General features: G+C 46.6%; 4 protein-coding genes across 7 annotated transcripts in view; 3 read left to right on the plus strand and 1 right to left on the minus strand.

The window, feature by feature from the left end:
* Positions 1-3,011: 3,011 nt before the first annotated feature.
* The window catches only part of IFT57 (intraflagellar transport 57), a 44,438-nt gene continuing 29,760 nt past the window's right edge, over positions 3,012-17,689 (plus strand). The window contains exon 1 of one of the 3 annotated variants that reach the window (XM_089512325.1): positions 3,012-3,271. In XM_089512325.1, the coding sequence (XP_089368451.1) occupies positions 3,081-3,271 (191 nt within the window). In that variant the 5' untranslated portion in view covers positions 3,012-3,080. Of the gene's footprint in view, positions 3,272-16,870; positions 17,077-17,689 lie in introns of those variants that run through there. The other 2 variants (XM_089512324.1, XM_089512326.1) reach the window with 2 other exon arrangements.
* Positions 10,059-12,348, plus strand: LOC149319768 (uncharacterized). Its single transcript, XM_089513237.1, has 3 exons — positions 10,059-11,096; positions 11,268-11,717; positions 12,334-12,348. Exons 1-3 carry the CDS (start codon positions 10,455-10,457, stop codon positions 12,346-12,348), a joined length of 1,107 nt encoding a protein of 368 aa, XP_089369363.1. The 5' UTR covers positions 10,059-10,454.
* LOC149319769 (uncharacterized) lies at positions 12,154-13,614 on the plus strand. Its single transcript, XM_089508160.1, has 4 exons — positions 12,154-12,791; positions 12,900-13,055; positions 13,168-13,302; positions 13,421-13,614. The coding sequence occupies exons 1-4, from the start codon at positions 12,434-12,436 to the stop codon at positions 13,555-13,557; spliced, it is 786 nt and encodes a 261-aa protein (XP_089364286.1). The 5' UTR covers positions 12,154-12,433; the 3' UTR covers positions 13,558-13,614.
* Positions 13,708-16,406, minus strand: LOC149319770 (uncharacterized). 2 transcript variants are annotated; one of them, XM_089508162.1, is made up of 3 exons: positions 15,568-16,406; positions 15,211-15,456; positions 13,708-14,871 (listed from the first exon to the last, which is right to left on the minus strand). In XM_089508162.1, the coding sequence occupies exons 1-3, from the start codon at positions 16,043-16,045 to the stop codon at positions 14,075-14,077; spliced, it is 1,521 nt and encodes a 506-aa protein (XP_089364288.1). In that variant the 5' UTR covers positions 16,046-16,406; the 3' UTR covers positions 13,708-14,074. The 2 variants fall into 2 exon arrangements, with proteins under 2 accessions (XP_089364288.1, XP_089364287.1); XM_089508161.1 differs by having other exon boundaries at positions 15,211-16,406.

Genomic DNA, 17,689 nt, shown 5'->3' on the forward strand with positions numbered 1-17,689 from the left:
GGGCCCAGGGTACTTGGAGGACCGCCTCTCCCCATACAATCCGCCCCGCACTCTCAGGTCGGGTGAAAGACATCTTTTAAGAGTTCCAGATGCTCGATATGTATCAGCTCAGAGGGCTTTCTCTATTTCAGCCCCTCAGCTCTGGAACTCCCTCCCCAATGAGCTCCGTACTTCTACCTCCCTCGATGCTTTCAAGAAGAACTTGAAGACTTTTTTGTTCCGCCAGGCTTTCCCCCCGTGAGCCTTGTGGTCATTCTCTTCCCCGTGGCAATGTTTTTGTGTATTCCATTCTACACAGCCACTTGTATAGGGTGTTGTTAGTTTTCACTGTTCTTAATTATTAACTTTGTATTATTTCATGCTAATGTTTCAATTGTCTTACTCTTTGATGTACACCGCTGTGATCGCTGGAATAGCAGTATAGAAATAAAATTTTATTATTATTATTATTATTATTATTATTCTCCCCCTCCTATATTATTATTATTATTGTTGTTGTTGTTGTTGTTATTATTTTATTTCTCTTCTCCTACAACATAGTTAAAACACTATCCTTACATAAAATACACATATTAAGCTGCATCTCTATGCAGTATTTATATCACAATACATAGGATAATAATTAAATATAAAATTCAGATTTAAAATTCATGATTAAAAACTGCCTGGATAGGCCTGCCAGAAGAGATAGGTCTTCAAATGTGTTTTGTACTTTGCCCAGAAACTAATTGGCAGCCAATGGAGTGACTTGAGTATGGGTGTAATATGTTCACTCCTGGATGGGCACCTTTAATAATAATAATAATAATAATAATAATAATAATAATTTATTTTATTTATATACCGCTATTCCAGAGATCATAGCGGTGAACAGCAAGTAAGCTAATTTGCAAGTAAGCTAATTAGCCCCCAACAGTCTGGGTACTCATTTTAGCGACCTCGGAAGGATGCAAGCCTGAGTCGAGCTTGGGCCCTTTTGCTGGTCTTGAACTCGCAACCTTGTGGTCTTGAGTGAATGGCTGCAGTACAGGCATTTAACCACTGCGCCACCAGGGCTCCATACTGTGCCACCTTTGCCTGATGAAGAGGCCTTCGAACACTTGCATCATGTAATTTATGCATTTCAGTTGTCCCCATAAAGGGGTCATTGCTTGGTGGATTTTGGATGTTATTGTACTTCCCTAGATGGCCGACACCTGAGCCAGTATGGCAAAGTGCCTTGAGCATTGGACAGTGACTTGAGACCAGGGCTCGATTTCCAGCTTGGCCATGGAAGCCCACTGGGTGACCTTGGGCAAGTCACACTCTCTCAGCCTCAGAGGATGGCAATGGCAAACTCCCTCTGAAGAAACTTGCCAATGTCCCTTTAAGACAGTGTAAAATAGTTTGTATGGCTGTAAATGAGAAGTAACACCAGGTTTCAACCCTTAGTAATTACCACTAATATAAGTGCTCTAAAACCCAGGGCTTTGAAGGGAGTGGAGTTGTTAGTAGAGAGTGAATTGCTGTATACCAGACAGCGAATGTTGGAGAATATTACAGGAGAGCTTGTGTATACCTTGTACATATTGAAACAAGTGATAAAAGCCTCCAAGGACTTTTGGACAAATCTTTTTTGGAATGTGTGTGCATCATTCAAGGTTGGTCAGTGCAACATTGCCAAATAAATACTGCTGTTACTGCCTAGAAAAAGGCAAATGTTCCCTCTTGTTCAGTAAATACCCAATGTCCAAACAAGAGTTAGAGGATTAAAACAAGAACAAGTTTTTATTATTGGTTTGCAAAGCAACACGGCTAGGCCAGAGCGTGTCGCTCAGTCAGATTAGTCTAGGAAAGAAACCACAGCCTGGCAATGTCTTTTATATCCATGAGCAGAACCACTGTACTCCATTCCTATATTTAGAGTCCAACATACTTTGGTATTTTATATATATATATATATATGGCAAAAAGGCAGAAAGTAATACCTTATACATACACAGAAAATCCCAGCCAGCTGTCTCTCACAGACATAGCATTATGGAATATTCTATAACTAACGCTTTCTACCTCTTTGTTAGACAAAGAGAACCTTCTGGTCTTGGTTAAAGTTTCCTTGAGTAATAACAATTTAATGTTAAGAAATAATTTCAATTCCTAGCATCATAACTGCTGAGTTTGTGCTTCCGCTCTCTGCTGCATAAATAGCTACTGCTGAGGTCAAAGCACCTCAGTGTTATAGTTGGCTTCTCTAGTGGGCCTAGTTTATGTTTCATTGCTGCACCGCCTGCAGGACTTATGGAAGAGAGTTCAATTCACAATATAGTTTTAAAACGTGACTTTTTAAGTGGTATATTTGTTAACAAAAATCTATTATATGTGTTTCAATGGCTTTTATAGTGTTGGATTTTTATCGTTGGTTTTATTTTTGATCGGATTTTAATAGTTGGTTTCATTTATTTGTTGTTTTGAATTGTTTTGCATTTTTAACATGTTGTACCCCCATCCCTCAAGGAGAGGCAGGAGAGAGATAAAATTTATCACCATTGTATAATAATAACAATAGCAAAATATACACGGTCCTTTTAACATTGAGTTGTGTGTGTATAAGGATAAATTGTATTATTATTATTATTATTATTATTATTGCAAAACCTACACGTTCCTTTTAACGTTGGGTTGTTGTGTGTATATAATAATAATAATAATAATAATAATAAATTATTATTATTATTATTGTTATACACACACCACCCAATGTTAAAAGGAGCATGTATGTTTTGCTATAGGGTCCCATCTATAGGGAGTTGAGGGGGAAAAAAGTTTTGTGAAGCTCCGCCCAGAGACAGATCTCCTATTTGAACTCGTTCAGCGCCTACGGCCGACCAACGGACGCAGCCGTTTCCATGGCAACGCTGACGAAGCCCAGGAAGAGGCGCGAGCGACGAGGACCAGCGCTTTGCGCCTGCGCAACCAAGACTCCGCCTCCGAGGGAAACGATTGGGCTTCGGCGGAGAGACGTTCCAAAGGGGCGGGGCTTGTTTCCCCGGCGACGCCTTTCCCGCGCTGGCGACTCGGAGGAGGCCGAGAATTGGGCTGAAATGGCGGCGGCTGCTGCTGCTGCAGCGAGGGAGGAGGAAGGCGACCTCAACGAGGCCCCAGAGGTGGAGCGGGGCCCCGGCGCTGCTTACCACATGTTCGTCATGATGGACGAGTTGCTGCAGAAGCTGAAGTTGCTCAACTACGAGGAAGAGGCGGCGCTGCGGAGCCACAACATGAGGCCGCCCTCTAGGTGACTCGACACGTGTCTCTGGAGCGGGTTCACACGTGCACGACTTGGGTTTCCTGGATATAAACTTGGGTTACATCCATACTGCAGGAATAACTCGGATTGAGAGCGCTTTAAACGGCCAGGGGCTCCCTGCTGTGGAATTCTGGGAATGGTAGTTTGTTTGGGGCACCTTCGGTGCCATTCCCAGAATTCCACAGCAGGGAGCCTACTGGCCGTTTAAAGCGCTCTCAATCCGAGTTACTTCTGCAGTGTGGATGCAGCCAGGCAGGTAAACTTTGTTCCAAAGCACACACTGCAGAAATAATAATCCAGTTTGAGACCGCTTTAACAGCCCTGGCTCAATGCTAGGGAATCCTGGGAAGTGTAGTTTTGTGAGGCCATTCAGCCCTTCTCTGTCAGGTGCCACAGTGAACTGCAATTTCCCAGGATCTTCTAAGGATAAGCAGTCTCAGACTGGGTTGTTTTACTTCTGCAGTGTGTTTTGGACCTTTGTTGTTGTTGTTAGCATAGCAACCAAAGTGCACAAATGTATGCCACAAGCTTTCGAAACTCTGTCACCAACTTCTTCATTTAGGCGCTAAAAGGTTTTAATTTAAAAGGTTTGCCCGATAAAGAAGAAGAAGAAGGAGCCTCCAGTGGAGCTTGGACAGCAGTGTGCCTTTTGGTTGGCCACTCTTTTGGGGATTTGGGTGTTGTCGTACTTTGGGATGTGGCCAACACGGCTACTCCTGGATATGTTGTTGTTGTTGTTGTGTGCCTTCAAGTCGTTTCTGACTTACGGTGACCCAAAGGCAAACTTCTTTCATGGGGTTTTCTGCACTTATGGAAAGAAGACTGAGGTTGCATCCACACCGCAGAAATAATCCAGTTTCACACCACTTTAACCTCTGGAGCTCAATTCTATTTAATTCTAGGAACTATAGTTTGCTGTGGCACTGGAGCTCTCTGACAGAGAAGGCTAAATGCTTCCCAAAACAATAACTTCCAGAGTGAAGTCGAAGGCTTTCATGGCCGACATCCATCGTTCTTTGTGGGGTTTGGGGGCTATGTGTCCATGTCCTAGAAGAGTTTATTCCTGACATTTCACCAGCATCTGTGGCTGGCATCTTCAGAGATGATTCTCTGAAGATGCCAGCCAGGGATGCTGGAGAAACGTCAGGAATAAACTCTTCTAGGACATGGACACATAGCCCCCAAACCCCCTATATAATAATTTCCAGAGTTCCATAGCATTGAGCTGTGGCAGTTAAAGTGGTACCAAACTGGATCATTTCTGCAGTACGGATGCAGCCTAAATATGTGGTCTGGGGAAATGTTGTCACTTGCATCTTTCAGGAGTGTCGCAGTTGCAATGGCAAACCACCTCTGAACAAATCTTGCCAAGAAAACCCCACGATAAGGTCGCCTTAGGGTCTCCATAAAACGAAATGACTTGAAGGCACGTAACAACAACTGCAAACCAACTGCTACATATTGTGTATTCCTGCATGGCAGGGGGGTTGGCCCTTGTGGTCCCTTCCAACTCTGAGATGCTGTTACTGTTGAAGTTATTGGAGCAGAGGTTGGAATGGCATCTTTTAGGACTAAGCTGTAATTGTGTATTCCTGTATGGCAGGGGATTAAAATGACAGTGCTCCAAAACACTACAGAAATGACCCAGTCTGAGACTGCTTTAGCTCCCCTGGCTCAGTGCTAGGGAATTGGTAGATTATTGTGGCACCAGAGCTCTCTGGCAGAGAAGAGGTAAATGTTGTCTCACAAAGCTAGTTTCCAGAATTCCCTAGCATTGAACCAGGGCGGTTAAAGCTGTCTTAAAGTGGGTTGTTCCCACAGTGTGTTTTGGACCAGAGATGCTAGGAAAGGTGGAACTAGAAAGAGAGGAAGAGATGGATAGACTCAGTGAAAGACACCACACATTGAGCCTCCAGGACCTGAGAAGAGAGGGAGAGGACCAGGAGTGTTGGAGATGTCTCATCTTCTGGGTCACTATGAGTCAGTCAACTGGAGGGCAGTTAACAACAACAACAACAACAACGGAGATTGGACTGGATGGGTGCTTATAGTCCCATCCATCTGTAAGATCCTGTTACCTGGTGTTGGTAAATGGGTAAGAAACAGTTCCATGGCTGTTTAGGTTTGTTTGAATTTTTTTAAAAAAAAGTTACAAGAAGAAATATATCATGTCTCTGATAAGCAATGTTATTTGGAAGATGGGCTGTACTGTCTTCCAGCCTCTGGCTACGTACTAGATGTAAGTCTGGTGGGACGTGGTAGGCATTGTTTTACGTGTTTTGTAATTTCCCCAATTTCTGCGTTTTTAATATTTGTACAGAGCAGTTCCTGGAAAAGTAAGAACTCAGGGTTTGAAAGTTTGTTTGCTTAAACCTTGTTCAGCTTGTTTCTCAAAACAAAAACAAAAACAACCTTTCACAGGTATGGTAAGAGCTGATTATTTGGGTTAATATGCTGAATGTTGGTTGTTGTTTTTTCATATGTTGAATGTACATACTTTTGTAATGTGATGTTTTAAAATACACATTGCTAGTGGCAAAGGTGCTTTTCCTTGGAGGGCAGCTGCTCACGACATCCTGCCATTTAGTGCAGTGCAGTGATCGGTTGAGGTTGAGCAAGGGACTCACATTTACTCTTACCTTCCAGCCTCACTGTAAAATGGGAAATTAATAATATCCTTTCATGTGATAATAATAAACATGGCTTAGGTGTCCTGGTTTTTTTTTAAAGAAAGAAATGTAAGGGTTTGCACAATGTCTATATAGTCAGTAGTACTGGTTACTAGGTACTCATGCTGTCCATTGACTAGTGCTAGTGACTTAAACATACTCTCCATCTGCTAACTTCTGTGCATCATATGGCACTCAGATGAGCATTCATTAAGGAAAGAGCCTTTCCAGGTGAGACACTATAATATTGTTCTTATTTATCAATAGCTGATTTTAGTGTAATAACTTCAGTACATACCGTCTTCACTCCTTTCTGGGGAAGTAGGGGTGACTTTTCTCTCTTATCTGTGCTCTGAAAATCATGGAATCCTTGGGTACTTTGGATCTGTCCTTTGTTTGCCTGTAACGTACTATATAGTATAGAGTGCAGTACTTTGCTATGCTACACGTCTTAGCAGGCTATAGCATGAGACACTGTTGACACAGTACAAATATTGTGTCAAGTTCTAAAGGATGGATTTGCCAAGGTTAATAGCTTATTGATTATTTCTAAATAGTGTGCCATAGAGTGTTACTGTTGCTGAGGATTGTATGTGAAGTGCAGCAGTGATAGAACTGAAGTCTTGGGAAGTAAAGCTGCCTAACTTAAGTTTTGACTTGGAAGCCTTTGCATCTAAAAGTTTGAAATACAGAATTCATATTTTAAAGATTTATTTTCTCAGTTGTAGTACTTTTTTCCTTCTATAGACAGAAGAACACTGAAGTTGGGTTCATTAAATTAATGAACTGTTCATAAAGTCCTTCTTGTACTTCGGTCAGAGTAACGTTAAGAATTCAGTTTAAGCATGGCTAATGCATCTCTCCATTAACTTGAGTTTACTCTTAGTCCTTTTGCCAGTGAAATGAAACTATGTACTCTGTGTGAGTGCTGTTTGTAGGATGTACAACACACACACACACACTTGTTTCATGCTTTTTTAAAAATGACCTAATACATGTGTGGTGTATATGTATCAGTCTCAAGATACAATCCTATATGTGCAGCTCACTTGAGGGGTGTACTTGTGTACTGAGCAGAAACATAGGATTGTGTTATCAGAAATGAAATGTCATTTGATTGAGGCTTGATGTTAAGAAGATGGATTTTTTTGTTCTGAACAGCTCTTCATCATCCCAAAGGTAAATCAGTCATTGTGTCTGTTACAGTTTTCTTGATGCATGCTTGTGATATGCTTTTGCTGTTGTGTTAAAATCCTCTTCATTTTCCTCACCAGTTTTGTTCATACCAATTATAGCTTATGAATGTCTAAATATAATTAAATTGAATTAAATATTAAGTGAATTGGCACATATCTTAAGGCCTTTGTGCAAACCTGGCTGGAAAATATAGATTTTTTTTCATGAATAGTTGAAGAAAATGTAAACTGGAGCATTGGCTTGGTTCAGCCATCACTGTTGTGATAAGTACCATATATGCTTGACTATAAGTCAATCTCGCATATAAGTTGAGGGCAGGTTTTGGGGCCAAATTATGGATTTTGATATGACTTGTGGATACATTGAGGGTAAAACCTAGCAGTTTGTAACAAAGAATGTAAAGGATGAAGCAAAGGAAAACAATGAGAAAGAACTTTAAAAATGTTAACAGGCATAACTGTTTGTGCTCACTCTAAGGCTGGATGGATGAGAGAGTAGAGGGGGTTGATGCTGTTAGGTGATCCGAGAAGAGATTAAGCTCTCACTTTTCACCGGGGCATGGTTCCTTTTTTGATAAGAGTTAAAGTACAGTACTTATATTGATCTGTGGATAAGTCAACCCAGTTTTTTTGGGTCAATTTTTTTACTACAATGTCTAGACTTATACATGAGTATATAAAGTAAACCATGAACTGTATACTTCATCCCATCTCTTCTCTTTCCCCTTGTACATCCTGCTTTTCAGAAATTATCTTTATTTTTTAAACCAAAGTTTCCTCTAATGTCTTAATTTCCAGGTTTGACCATATAACACCAATTCTGAAAGATCTGTACTGGCTACCTATTCGCTTCCAAGTGCAATACAAGGTGTTGGTTATTACCTATAAAGCCCTACATGGCTTGGGCCCGAGTTACTTGAGGGATCACATCTCTCCATATAATCCGCCCCACACACTCAGAACAACCGGGAAGAACTTACTGGAAATTCCACCTTCTAAATATGTTACTACTTCCCAAATGGCCTTCTCAGTAGTGGCCCCACAAATCTGGAATAGTCTTCCTGACGAGCTCCATCTTATCACCCCCCTGGAAACATTTAAAAAGAGGCTTAAAACCTTCCTCTTCTGTCAAGCCTTCCCCCCTGGAAAATGAAGTCGTGTACTCTGATCCCACTGACTCTACCTCACCCTATTGATTGATTGAATGATTGTTTTTAGATTTGTATATTGTATTTAGTGCTCTTGGTTTTATCTATTTTATGATGTGTTTTGTAATTGGTTTTAAACTCTATGTAAACCGCTTTGATCTTTTGGAAAAGCTGTATATAAATAAAAATTATTATTATTATTATTATTATTATTATTACTAATGACTTCCTCCAGACCAGGATGACACTGTCATTCTATTCCTTGAAATATAGTAACTTGCAGAAGAGTACTCATGTCTTCACATAAACCCAGATATTGTATCATCACACATCCTCCTTTTCCAAGAAATGCCCTACCTTTGCGCCTTCTGTCCTAGAGAAATTTCAAAATGGCCTCCATTTTGAGCATGACTAAGAAGCATTCATTTACATTTATATTAATGTTTTCAGCTTTTATTTTGTAACAGCCTACATTGTTCTTGAATGTCCTACATTTTGTGGTGCCCTGTCCTCCTTGGTGCTTATAACATTTGGTCAATCTGCTCAAAGTTTAGTTACATTTATATAGAATTACTGCATTAAATTTCAGCACTTGTTATTGCACTCAAGTGGAAAGGATTTTAATAGTGATATTTTAAAATGTTTTTCAAAGTTTTACATTTTTAAAAACAAGGTCTGTAGTGTACCGTATTTTATTTTCATTTCATTTTCATTACATAACAACTGGAAAACTTGATAATAACCATAAATAACTGCAAGGGGCAAAATCAGATTCAAGGACAAGTACCAAGGACAAGTATTTGAAACTGGCAAAATCAGATTCAGGTATACCATATATACTCAACTATAAATCGACCTCATGTTAAAGTTAAGGCCAGATTTTGGGGCCATAATTATGGATTTTGATATGACCCATGGATAAGTCAAGGTTAAATTTTAGGGGCATGTAATAAAGGATGTAAAGGATGAAGCAATGGAAAATGATGCCAGAGAACTTAGAAAATTCTAGGAGGCATAACTGTTTGTTCTTACCCTAAAGCTTACCTCTAAAGTCAGTGCTTCCAGTACAGATTACATTCTTGACTTTCACCAGGGGATGGTTCCATTTTAAATAAAAGTTTAAGTACATTACTTACATTGACCCATGGATAAGTGGACTCAGGTTTTTGGGGTCTATTTTTTTTACTAAAACTTCTAGACTTATACATGGGCATATACCAGTGGTGGTGAACCTATGGCACGCGTGCCAGAGAGGGCACTCAGAGCCCTCTCTGTGGGCATGCGTGCCATTGTGTTTGCTAGAGTTCATTACTAGAAAGCCAGAGGTACGTGGCACCTTGCCATAAATAAGTGGGGTTTGGGTTGCCGTTTGGGCACTCAATCTCTAAAAGGTTTGCCATCACTGATATATACAGTAATCTCAGTACCACTGCCCCTCCATTTTTCGTGGACTTGAAGTCCATGTCCCTCACTCATTTGCAGGCAGCAAACAGAGGGGGACAAAATGGGGTGTGCTGCCATTCAAGCCAATGAGGCTTGAATATAAGCGGTTTTCGGGGGTGGTGGGCGGTGGTGGTGGTCTGGAACCGATCCCCCACGAAAACAGAGGGTCAACTATACTTTATTATTTAATTATTCAGGCCTAATATTGAGGTAAGAAAGTGAGGAAGGGATGTATAGTACTTTCCTTTTTAATGGCGGGCTACAGACGGGCAGGGAAAGACGTCTTGGATGTGTATTCAGCTCAATACGGAGCCTCCAGACGGCCCGCCCCGGGGGCGTGCTTCAGGTGTTGGAGCTTCCACACGGGGGGCAGTGAAGACGCCCCACCTGGGTCCATTTCGGACCCGGAGCTTTCATACGGCCGCCTCGGAGGACGCTGCAAAAAGAGAAGCAGCTTCCGCACGGGCGGCGCAAACCGCGGCTTTTTTTTTTCTTTTGCCGCATGAGAAGTGCGCAGCTGCGGCAGTCAGCCAGCAGCCGGCAAGTTCCCTTTTCCCAACTGCAAAGTGCGCATGTGCACCGTTAAAGGGCCCAGGTCCCTTTAAACTTTTTTCCCCGCCCTGCCCAAGAACAAAGGTGGCCTCCTGCCAGCTGGTGATCAGCTGGTGTTGGCATCCTTGCCCGCTTGCGCATTGCGAGTGCCACCACTGGCATCATGGATGCCTCCTCTCCTTTGTTCCCTGTGGTCTTAATGAAGCTGCAATGCACAGCCACAGCTGTCGCCGCTGCCACCGCCGTCTTCCCTGCCTCCTCTGCCCCCTCCGCCTCCATTGCCACTGCAATGGAGGTCCCATCATCCACCACCATGACAGCTGTAGACTTGGATGACAGCAGCAGTGATGATGATGATGGCACAGAACAGCGAACGGCAGCGGCTGCCATAGCGCTTCATATGGCTACTGTTGGCGGTGCCATGGCCCTGGCCAGAGTGGCACGTCTCCGCCGATGCTGGCAGGTCCCTGCATCGCACGACTTGTGGGACAACTTTGTCTCAACCATATGGTCTGACGAGCAATGGAGGCATTTCTTCCGAATGCCCCGTGCCCTCTTCCACAGGCTTGTGGGCATCCTGCGCCCAGAACTGGAGAAGGCAGACACAGTGATGAGGAAAGCCATCCCGGTGGAGAAGAGAGTGGCCATTGGTGTCTTTTCACTGGCACACAAATCCACCTATATTGTGACGGCAGCGCTGTTTGGGACTGGCGTTGCCACCGTGGGGGAGATCGTGGTGGAGTTTGCCCTGGCCATGGAGAAGCTGCTGCTGTCAAGGACCGTGTACCTGGGGAACGCACGTGAGGTAGGGACAGCCACACCACCTTCCCTTTAATCTTTGGCAGCCCTGTGGTATTCTGTGTCAAGTGTCACCCCCTCACTGTACATTTGCTGCTCTTGCTATGGTGCAGTTGCGCACCTGTAACATACTTGTCATCTCAATTCCTCTGTTTCTCTCCCTTCCTTTCCCCCACAGATTATGGATGCCTTTGGTCGCCGCGGCTTTCCACAAGTGGTTGGCCTCATGGACGGGTGCCACTGCCTGATCATACCACCCTTGGGGCTGAGGAATGCCTATGTCAACAGAAAGGGCTCCTATTCTGTCATCCTGCAAGGGACATGTGACCACACAGGAAGATTCGTGGACGTGGAGCTCGGGTGGCATGGGTCAGCACACGATGCCAGGGTGGCACGGAATTCTCTCATCTACGAGGCCATGGAGGCTGGCATCTATGTGCAAGGGAACCCCAGCATCAACATCAGAGGCCAGCAGATCGGGCCCCTGATACTGGCTGACTCTGCCTACCCCATTCGGAAATGGCTCATGACACCCTTTAAGACCCCACGCACTCCCAGACAGAAGATCTTCAACAAGAAGTTGAATCGCGTCAGGGGGGCCGTGGAAAGATCGTTTGGCAGATTGAAGGTGAGATGGCGCTGTCTCACTGCCCCACTCCTGGTGGTAGAGGAGAACGTGGTGCCCATCCTGGTATCATGTGTCATTCTGCACAACATCTGTGAGACCAAGGGCAGGGTCCTGGATGAGGGCATGCGATATAGGCGCCGTTTTGTGCTGCCCGCCCCGGCACCAATCACAAGGGATGAAGAGAATGCCAAGAAGTCAGCAGGGGAGGCTGTGAGGGATGCCCTGGCAGATTTTTTCCTGACAAGGAGAATCTGAAGGATGGCTCCTGTGCCATCATCTGTGATGTCAGAGTGCATTGTACTGTAATAGCATAAGCACATGAATAAATGTATCCCATTATCCACAGTTTGAGTCTGCCTATCATTCCTGATCTGTGCTGTGGGCATGTTTTGCCACGTGCCTGAGGGGGACACACACAAACACACACATACAAAAGGTCTCCTGGCGCCTGTTTTCCTGGGTGAAAAAGATACATCAGCTCCAACTGCCAATTGCCCCTTTGACAATGTATCAATCTCCCTCAAATTCAAGCTTTCCTAATGGCCCATTTGAATGTATCAATGGGGTACTCAGAGGGCATCTATTGGGGGAAAGATTCAAACTGCTCCTCTGAAAGCTTTCATTGGCCTAGGACCACCGTGGCCTAACGGCCCAGAGCCACAGGTGCCCATATATACCCGTGCGCAACTGTGAAAGACCCCAGGACGGCGATCAACATGGCAGAGCCACGCAGGAGGGTCCCGGTCCGAATCGCCTACTGGACCGATGAAGAGGTCGGGATCCTCCTGGACTCCCTGATGCCACAGGCAGCCGCGAGGAGGGTGATGGCCAGCACCAACAAGCCCAACCGGGGGCATTTCCTCGAGGCATCTCGTGCCCTCCGAAACCGAGGGTTTCAAAGAACGCTGCACCAATGTAGAGTTAAATTTAAAACTCTGAAGGCAGCGTTCTTCGAAACCCTTGAGGATTTCGGAGAGGCGCCCCCGGTTGACAGGCAGCCACCATTCTTCTCGCGGCTGAAGGACCTGTGGATCAGGGGAGATCGGCCCAGACCGGAAGATCGCCGTCCTCCAGGTAAGCCAGAGCTCTTGCCATGCCCTGTCCTCCCCTCCTTGACCCTTCCCTTGCCCTCTTCTCCTTCCTGCATGGTGCCAATGCCATCCGTCCTCTTCCCTTCTGCAGGCGTGCGGCCGAGGCGGAGGCGGAGGGAGGGAGGGCACCCTGCCAGGTCGCCCTCTCCACCATCCTCGGGGGACGAGGATGTCCCCGAGGGTGGGCCACAGCCAGGACCAGCTGCTGTGGCCCCTCCGCAGCCAGAGCAGGCTCCTCTGGCGGAAGGTAGGTCCCCAGGGTGAGGGGTGGGGGTTGCCTGCCTGCAGCCCCCACGACACTTGTGCCCTTATCTGCCATGCCAGCATGGTAACTTGGGCCTTTCCTTCCCCTTTTGCAGGGCTTCATGTCCTTGCTGCTGCCGCCGTCGCGCAGGAAGAGGAGCCTGGGCCGAGCCGCCGCCTGCCAGGACAGCCAGGGCACTTGGCCCTCGCTGCCAGTGCCCTGGATCGTGTCCTCCAAGCCCGGCAGCAAGGTAAGTGTAGTGGTGAACCCAGGGAAGGGAGTGGGGGCACCCAGAAACCCTGCCTGTGGGAGTGGGTGATGGGCTCCACAGGCTGATCCTAACCATCCTCTTTCTTTTCCCCCCACAGAGAACCGGACGGAGAGGAGGTTCGCTGCTATCGAAGCAAAGGTGGACAAGCTGGCAGAGAAAGTCTCCTCCATGGAGGAGACTCTCCAGGAACTCCTCCGCCGGCTGCCCGCCCCACCGCCTCCTCCCCCTCCCTGAAGCAGCTTCCCTTCCCTGCCCCCTCTGCCATCCCCCCTTCACCACCCCCCTTCACCCTCCCCCTTCCTTTTGTATATATGTACATAGTGAAAACAATTTATTGTTATTGTTAATAAAAAAGTTTATTTTTAAAAAAAAAAATTTGTGTGGTTAATTATGCGCAACTGCGGCGGTGTGGCTGTGAGTGTGAATGAGATAGCTTAGGCGCAACTGTGCAGTCTAAAGCTAAGCAGGAGTGGTGTGAGGTAGCAATCTCCAAACTCTGTCCTCCCAGGCATTTGGACTTCATGTCCCAGAATCCCAGACCACAGGGCAAGGTGGCTGGGGATTCTGGGAGATGAAGTCCAAACGCCTGGGAGGACAGAGTTTGGAGATTGCTGGTTTGGGGACCAGTGAGCCAGGCATGGTGGGAGGAGAGAACAGGAAGGGTAGAATAGGGTAGATGGGCTGGGAGGGAACACATGCCCTGGGAGGCGAAATGATGTCTTTATGGGACATCATGGGACCTAGTGCCTTTTCAGTGCTCCCTGCCCCTTGATCCCAGGCCCAGGCCCCCTCTAGTTGCCCTTTGCCTTTGGGGGCGGGGTGTGGGCGGTGGGACTGCCACTGACTGACTGAAGAGGCTGGAGGATGGGCCAGCCAGAGGCTGCTGAGCCGGTTCCACCTCCATGGCAACTGCCTGCTCCTCAGCTGGAGGGACTGCTCTTGCTGGGGGCTCCTGTGGCCCTACTTCTTCCTCCACGACCCTGGGGACAGCAGCCCTGCCTCTTCCACCTCTTGCTGGGGGCTCCTGCTGCTCAACCCCTTCCTCCACGACCCTGGGGACAGCAGCCCTGCCTCTTCCACCCTGCTCCCTACGTACCCTTCTGCGTCTCGGGCCACCCTGCCCTCCCCTCATGACCTCCAGCATTTGCCCCATCAGAACAGTCTGCGCTTCCATGCTGGTGTTGAGTCGCCTCTGCTCCTGGACTGTGGTCTCATGATGTTGGTCTGACCTCTCTAGTGCTGTCTCCTGGTTCTGAACGCCCCTCAGTTGAACTTCCAGTGCCCTTTCCATGAGCTCCCTGCGGGACTGTCTGCTCCTCTCCCTTTCATCACAGGCTCGCTGCGCCTGCTGCATCAGTGCTGTCATTTTCTCTTCTGAGCAAACCTTGAGCACATCCACAGCTGCCACAGTTCTAGTAGCTGCTGACGGACGGACCCTTTTCTTCTTGGTGGCAAGGCGCTCCTCTGCTGACATGGCAGCTATGGGATTAGCTGCAGGAGGTTCTCCTTCTCCTTCTTCTTCTTGTTCTGCTTCAGTTCGTCCTCCTACTATGGGACATACAAGCAGAGAGTCATAGAAGCCTACAGTTAGCAGAGACCCTGAGGTTCATCTAGACCAACCCCATTCTGCCATGCAGGAACTCTCACTCAAAGCTGTGGCAAAGGGTGGAGCTTCAAACTAAGGGCGTTGGGAAAGGACAGATTTACATGCAAGGGAGGGGTGCCTTAGGAATGTGGGACACATGCAGGACATGACCATGCCAGGGACACTCACAATCCTACTTGCACAGCAACCTTGCAAACATACCAGCACAGTAAGCAGTGAATGAGACATGCCACAATTGCGCAGTTGAGCCATGCATTTATAAACAAAAATATAAGGTTTACCTTGCATACTCTCTTCGGTCTCACTGCCATCGCTGGCGGGTGCACTGGCCCGAGAGAGAGGTGAACGGTCACGGTAGCTGCTGGTCGTGGAAGAGGATCCAGCACGAGATGGTGGTCTCCTTCTGGAGCTCCCAGCCTCAGCAGACATTCGTCTGAGCACGGCACGGGGGTCCAGAAATCTCTGGCTGCTGGAGGAATCACCTGAGTCGGGGTGTTCCTCCTCCTCCTCCTCCTCCTGCTCCTCACCTATATGACAAGGGACAAGGGTCATCTCTGGCCTGTGCCTACCCTGGGGCCACATCTTCCCCTTGTCCCATTCCCCCCTGCCTTCCCCCCAGGGGCCCTGGCACATCTTACCCTGACGAGGCATCAAAAGGTCTTGGGCACATTCAAGCTCCGGGGTCTGCTCCTGCTCCTCCTCCACCACCACAGGCTCGGCTCTGGCTGGCTGGCCCGCCGGGACCCTCACGCGCTCCCCACTGGTGGCTAGTCTGTGGGGTCTGATGCTTCCATCACTTTTGATGAAAGCATGCAGCTCCTTGTAAAAGGGCGGGGGGGCGCCCTTTGTAGTACCTTTAGCCAGGGCATCTCTGTATTGTTTGTATTGAGATTTCAGCGACTTGCATTTTCGGCGACACTCCTCCAAGGTTCTGTTGTGGCCCTTGACTTTCATGGCTTCTTCCACTTCTCGATATGTGTCAGCATTCAGGTAGGACTGCTCCAGTTTCTGCAAAATATTTGGCTGGGACCATATAGCTATCAGGTCAGCCGTCTCAGTATGAGACCAAGACGTCCCCCTGCCTTTTTTCGGGGTGCTGGTGGATGGCTGAGCCATCCTGCCTGGTGGCAAAGGGGAGCCGCCACACAGCTGTGCCAGGAGCAGCCGAACTGTGCCCGTTCCCAGGTGAAAATGGCGCAGGAATGTGTGTAGGGGGTCACTTTAAATCCCAAACTTTCCCTTATCACTTTCTACAACCAAAACATCCGCCGGCAAAACTTACAACTTCCCGCGATTCTAGCAACGCATGCGCACAAGTGGCTCTAGGGTTAGGGTTACGAGGCTTAAAATGCGCCGCAGCTGTGCCGCAGCTTCCACAGCTGCATGGCAGCGGACGTTGCAATTTAAGCTTGACTGCAAACCACGCATGTCCCGGACCCCGACCCATTATGCGACGCAGCTGACACGGAGCTTTTAAACCGGCAACTTATATTTGCGGCGTAGCAATTCTGACGTATCGGTGCAGGGGCTTACAGACGGAGATGCGCACGTACGTATCAAATCAAAAAGAAGCGGAAAAAAGCAGCACCTTTTTAATGCCGCTTCTTCCCGCTTGAGGCGTGCGGGGGGCGTGTTCATGACGGCATTCAGGGAAAGCCCGTCTGAAGGCTCTACCTTCATGACGTCATGAGTACATCCCTTTTTGCCCGTCTGTAACCCGCCAATGCTTCTTTGGCTGAGGTGACAAAAGGCAAAATTTCTCTCGCTTGTTGATGGAGAAAAAAGTCACCATAGACTTACGTTTTGATTTCAGACCTGTCAGACATGCTCAGCCAAAAGACTTGGGATTGTTGGTATAAGTATTTTGTCTGTATTGTGATACCAGGGCCACTAAACATGGTGGGACCTCTCACTATATATGTACATTTGGTGCTCCACATTCATGGGGGTTGGAGGCATAGGACCTTCACAAAAGTGGAAAACTGCAATATGTTTAGCCCCCTCCCCCCCCCCCCAAATTAAATCAGTCTGTATTCCTGTCTCCATGCGCTAAGGAACACAAGTGAAGTGCATCTTCCATTCTGCTATTGTGAGGGATGCCAGGCCTTGTAGGAGGAAAGCTGCTGCAGTGAGGTGACCAGTGCTGGGTGAGGCTCGAAGGGTGGAAGGGAAGTAGGGGTTTTATGTATTATTTCATGCATTTACTAAGCTTACTAAACTTGTTCTTAGTTTTCTATACGTTTTGTAGTCTGCATGCATCATTTGTGATTTTCTACAGTAGGCTGCAAAACTAAAAAAACCCAATTTATTTATGGCAAACCCATGACTAATCAAATCTGCGAAAATTGAACTCATCATGAAAGTAGAGGTTCATAGAACCTGGGACATAACTGTTACGGGGGTGTATAAGATTGTGTTTCAAATTTTGTTTAACATAAGAAATGGAACACTAAAATATGTAATTAGGAATCTTTCAGTAAAAATAATAACAAAAACATTACAAATGGAACACTGGAGGATTAATTATCTGTCTGGTAAAAGTTATTGTTTCTTATCTTGTCAGAAATGGAGCAACAGAGTTAAGAACCTGCTGTTAGGAATGCTGATTCCATTTATTATGGAACTTCTGTTTTACAAATGCTTTTGTCAGAAATAAAACTCAGATTGTGCATGCTGTGAGCCAGTATTCAACAAGCTTCTTTTCACGGCATTCTAACTATCTAACAGCTAGAAACTTATACCATCCATACCTCGTTGGGC

This window comes from Sceloporus occidentalis, unplaced genomic scaffold, assembly GCF_023333645.1.
Source record: "Sceloporus occidentalis isolate IW3139 unplaced genomic scaffold, rSceOcc1.0.p SCAF_2, whole genome shotgun sequence".
Classification (NCBI taxonomy): domain Eukaryota; kingdom Metazoa; phylum Chordata; class Lepidosauria; order Squamata; family Phrynosomatidae; genus Sceloporus; species Sceloporus occidentalis.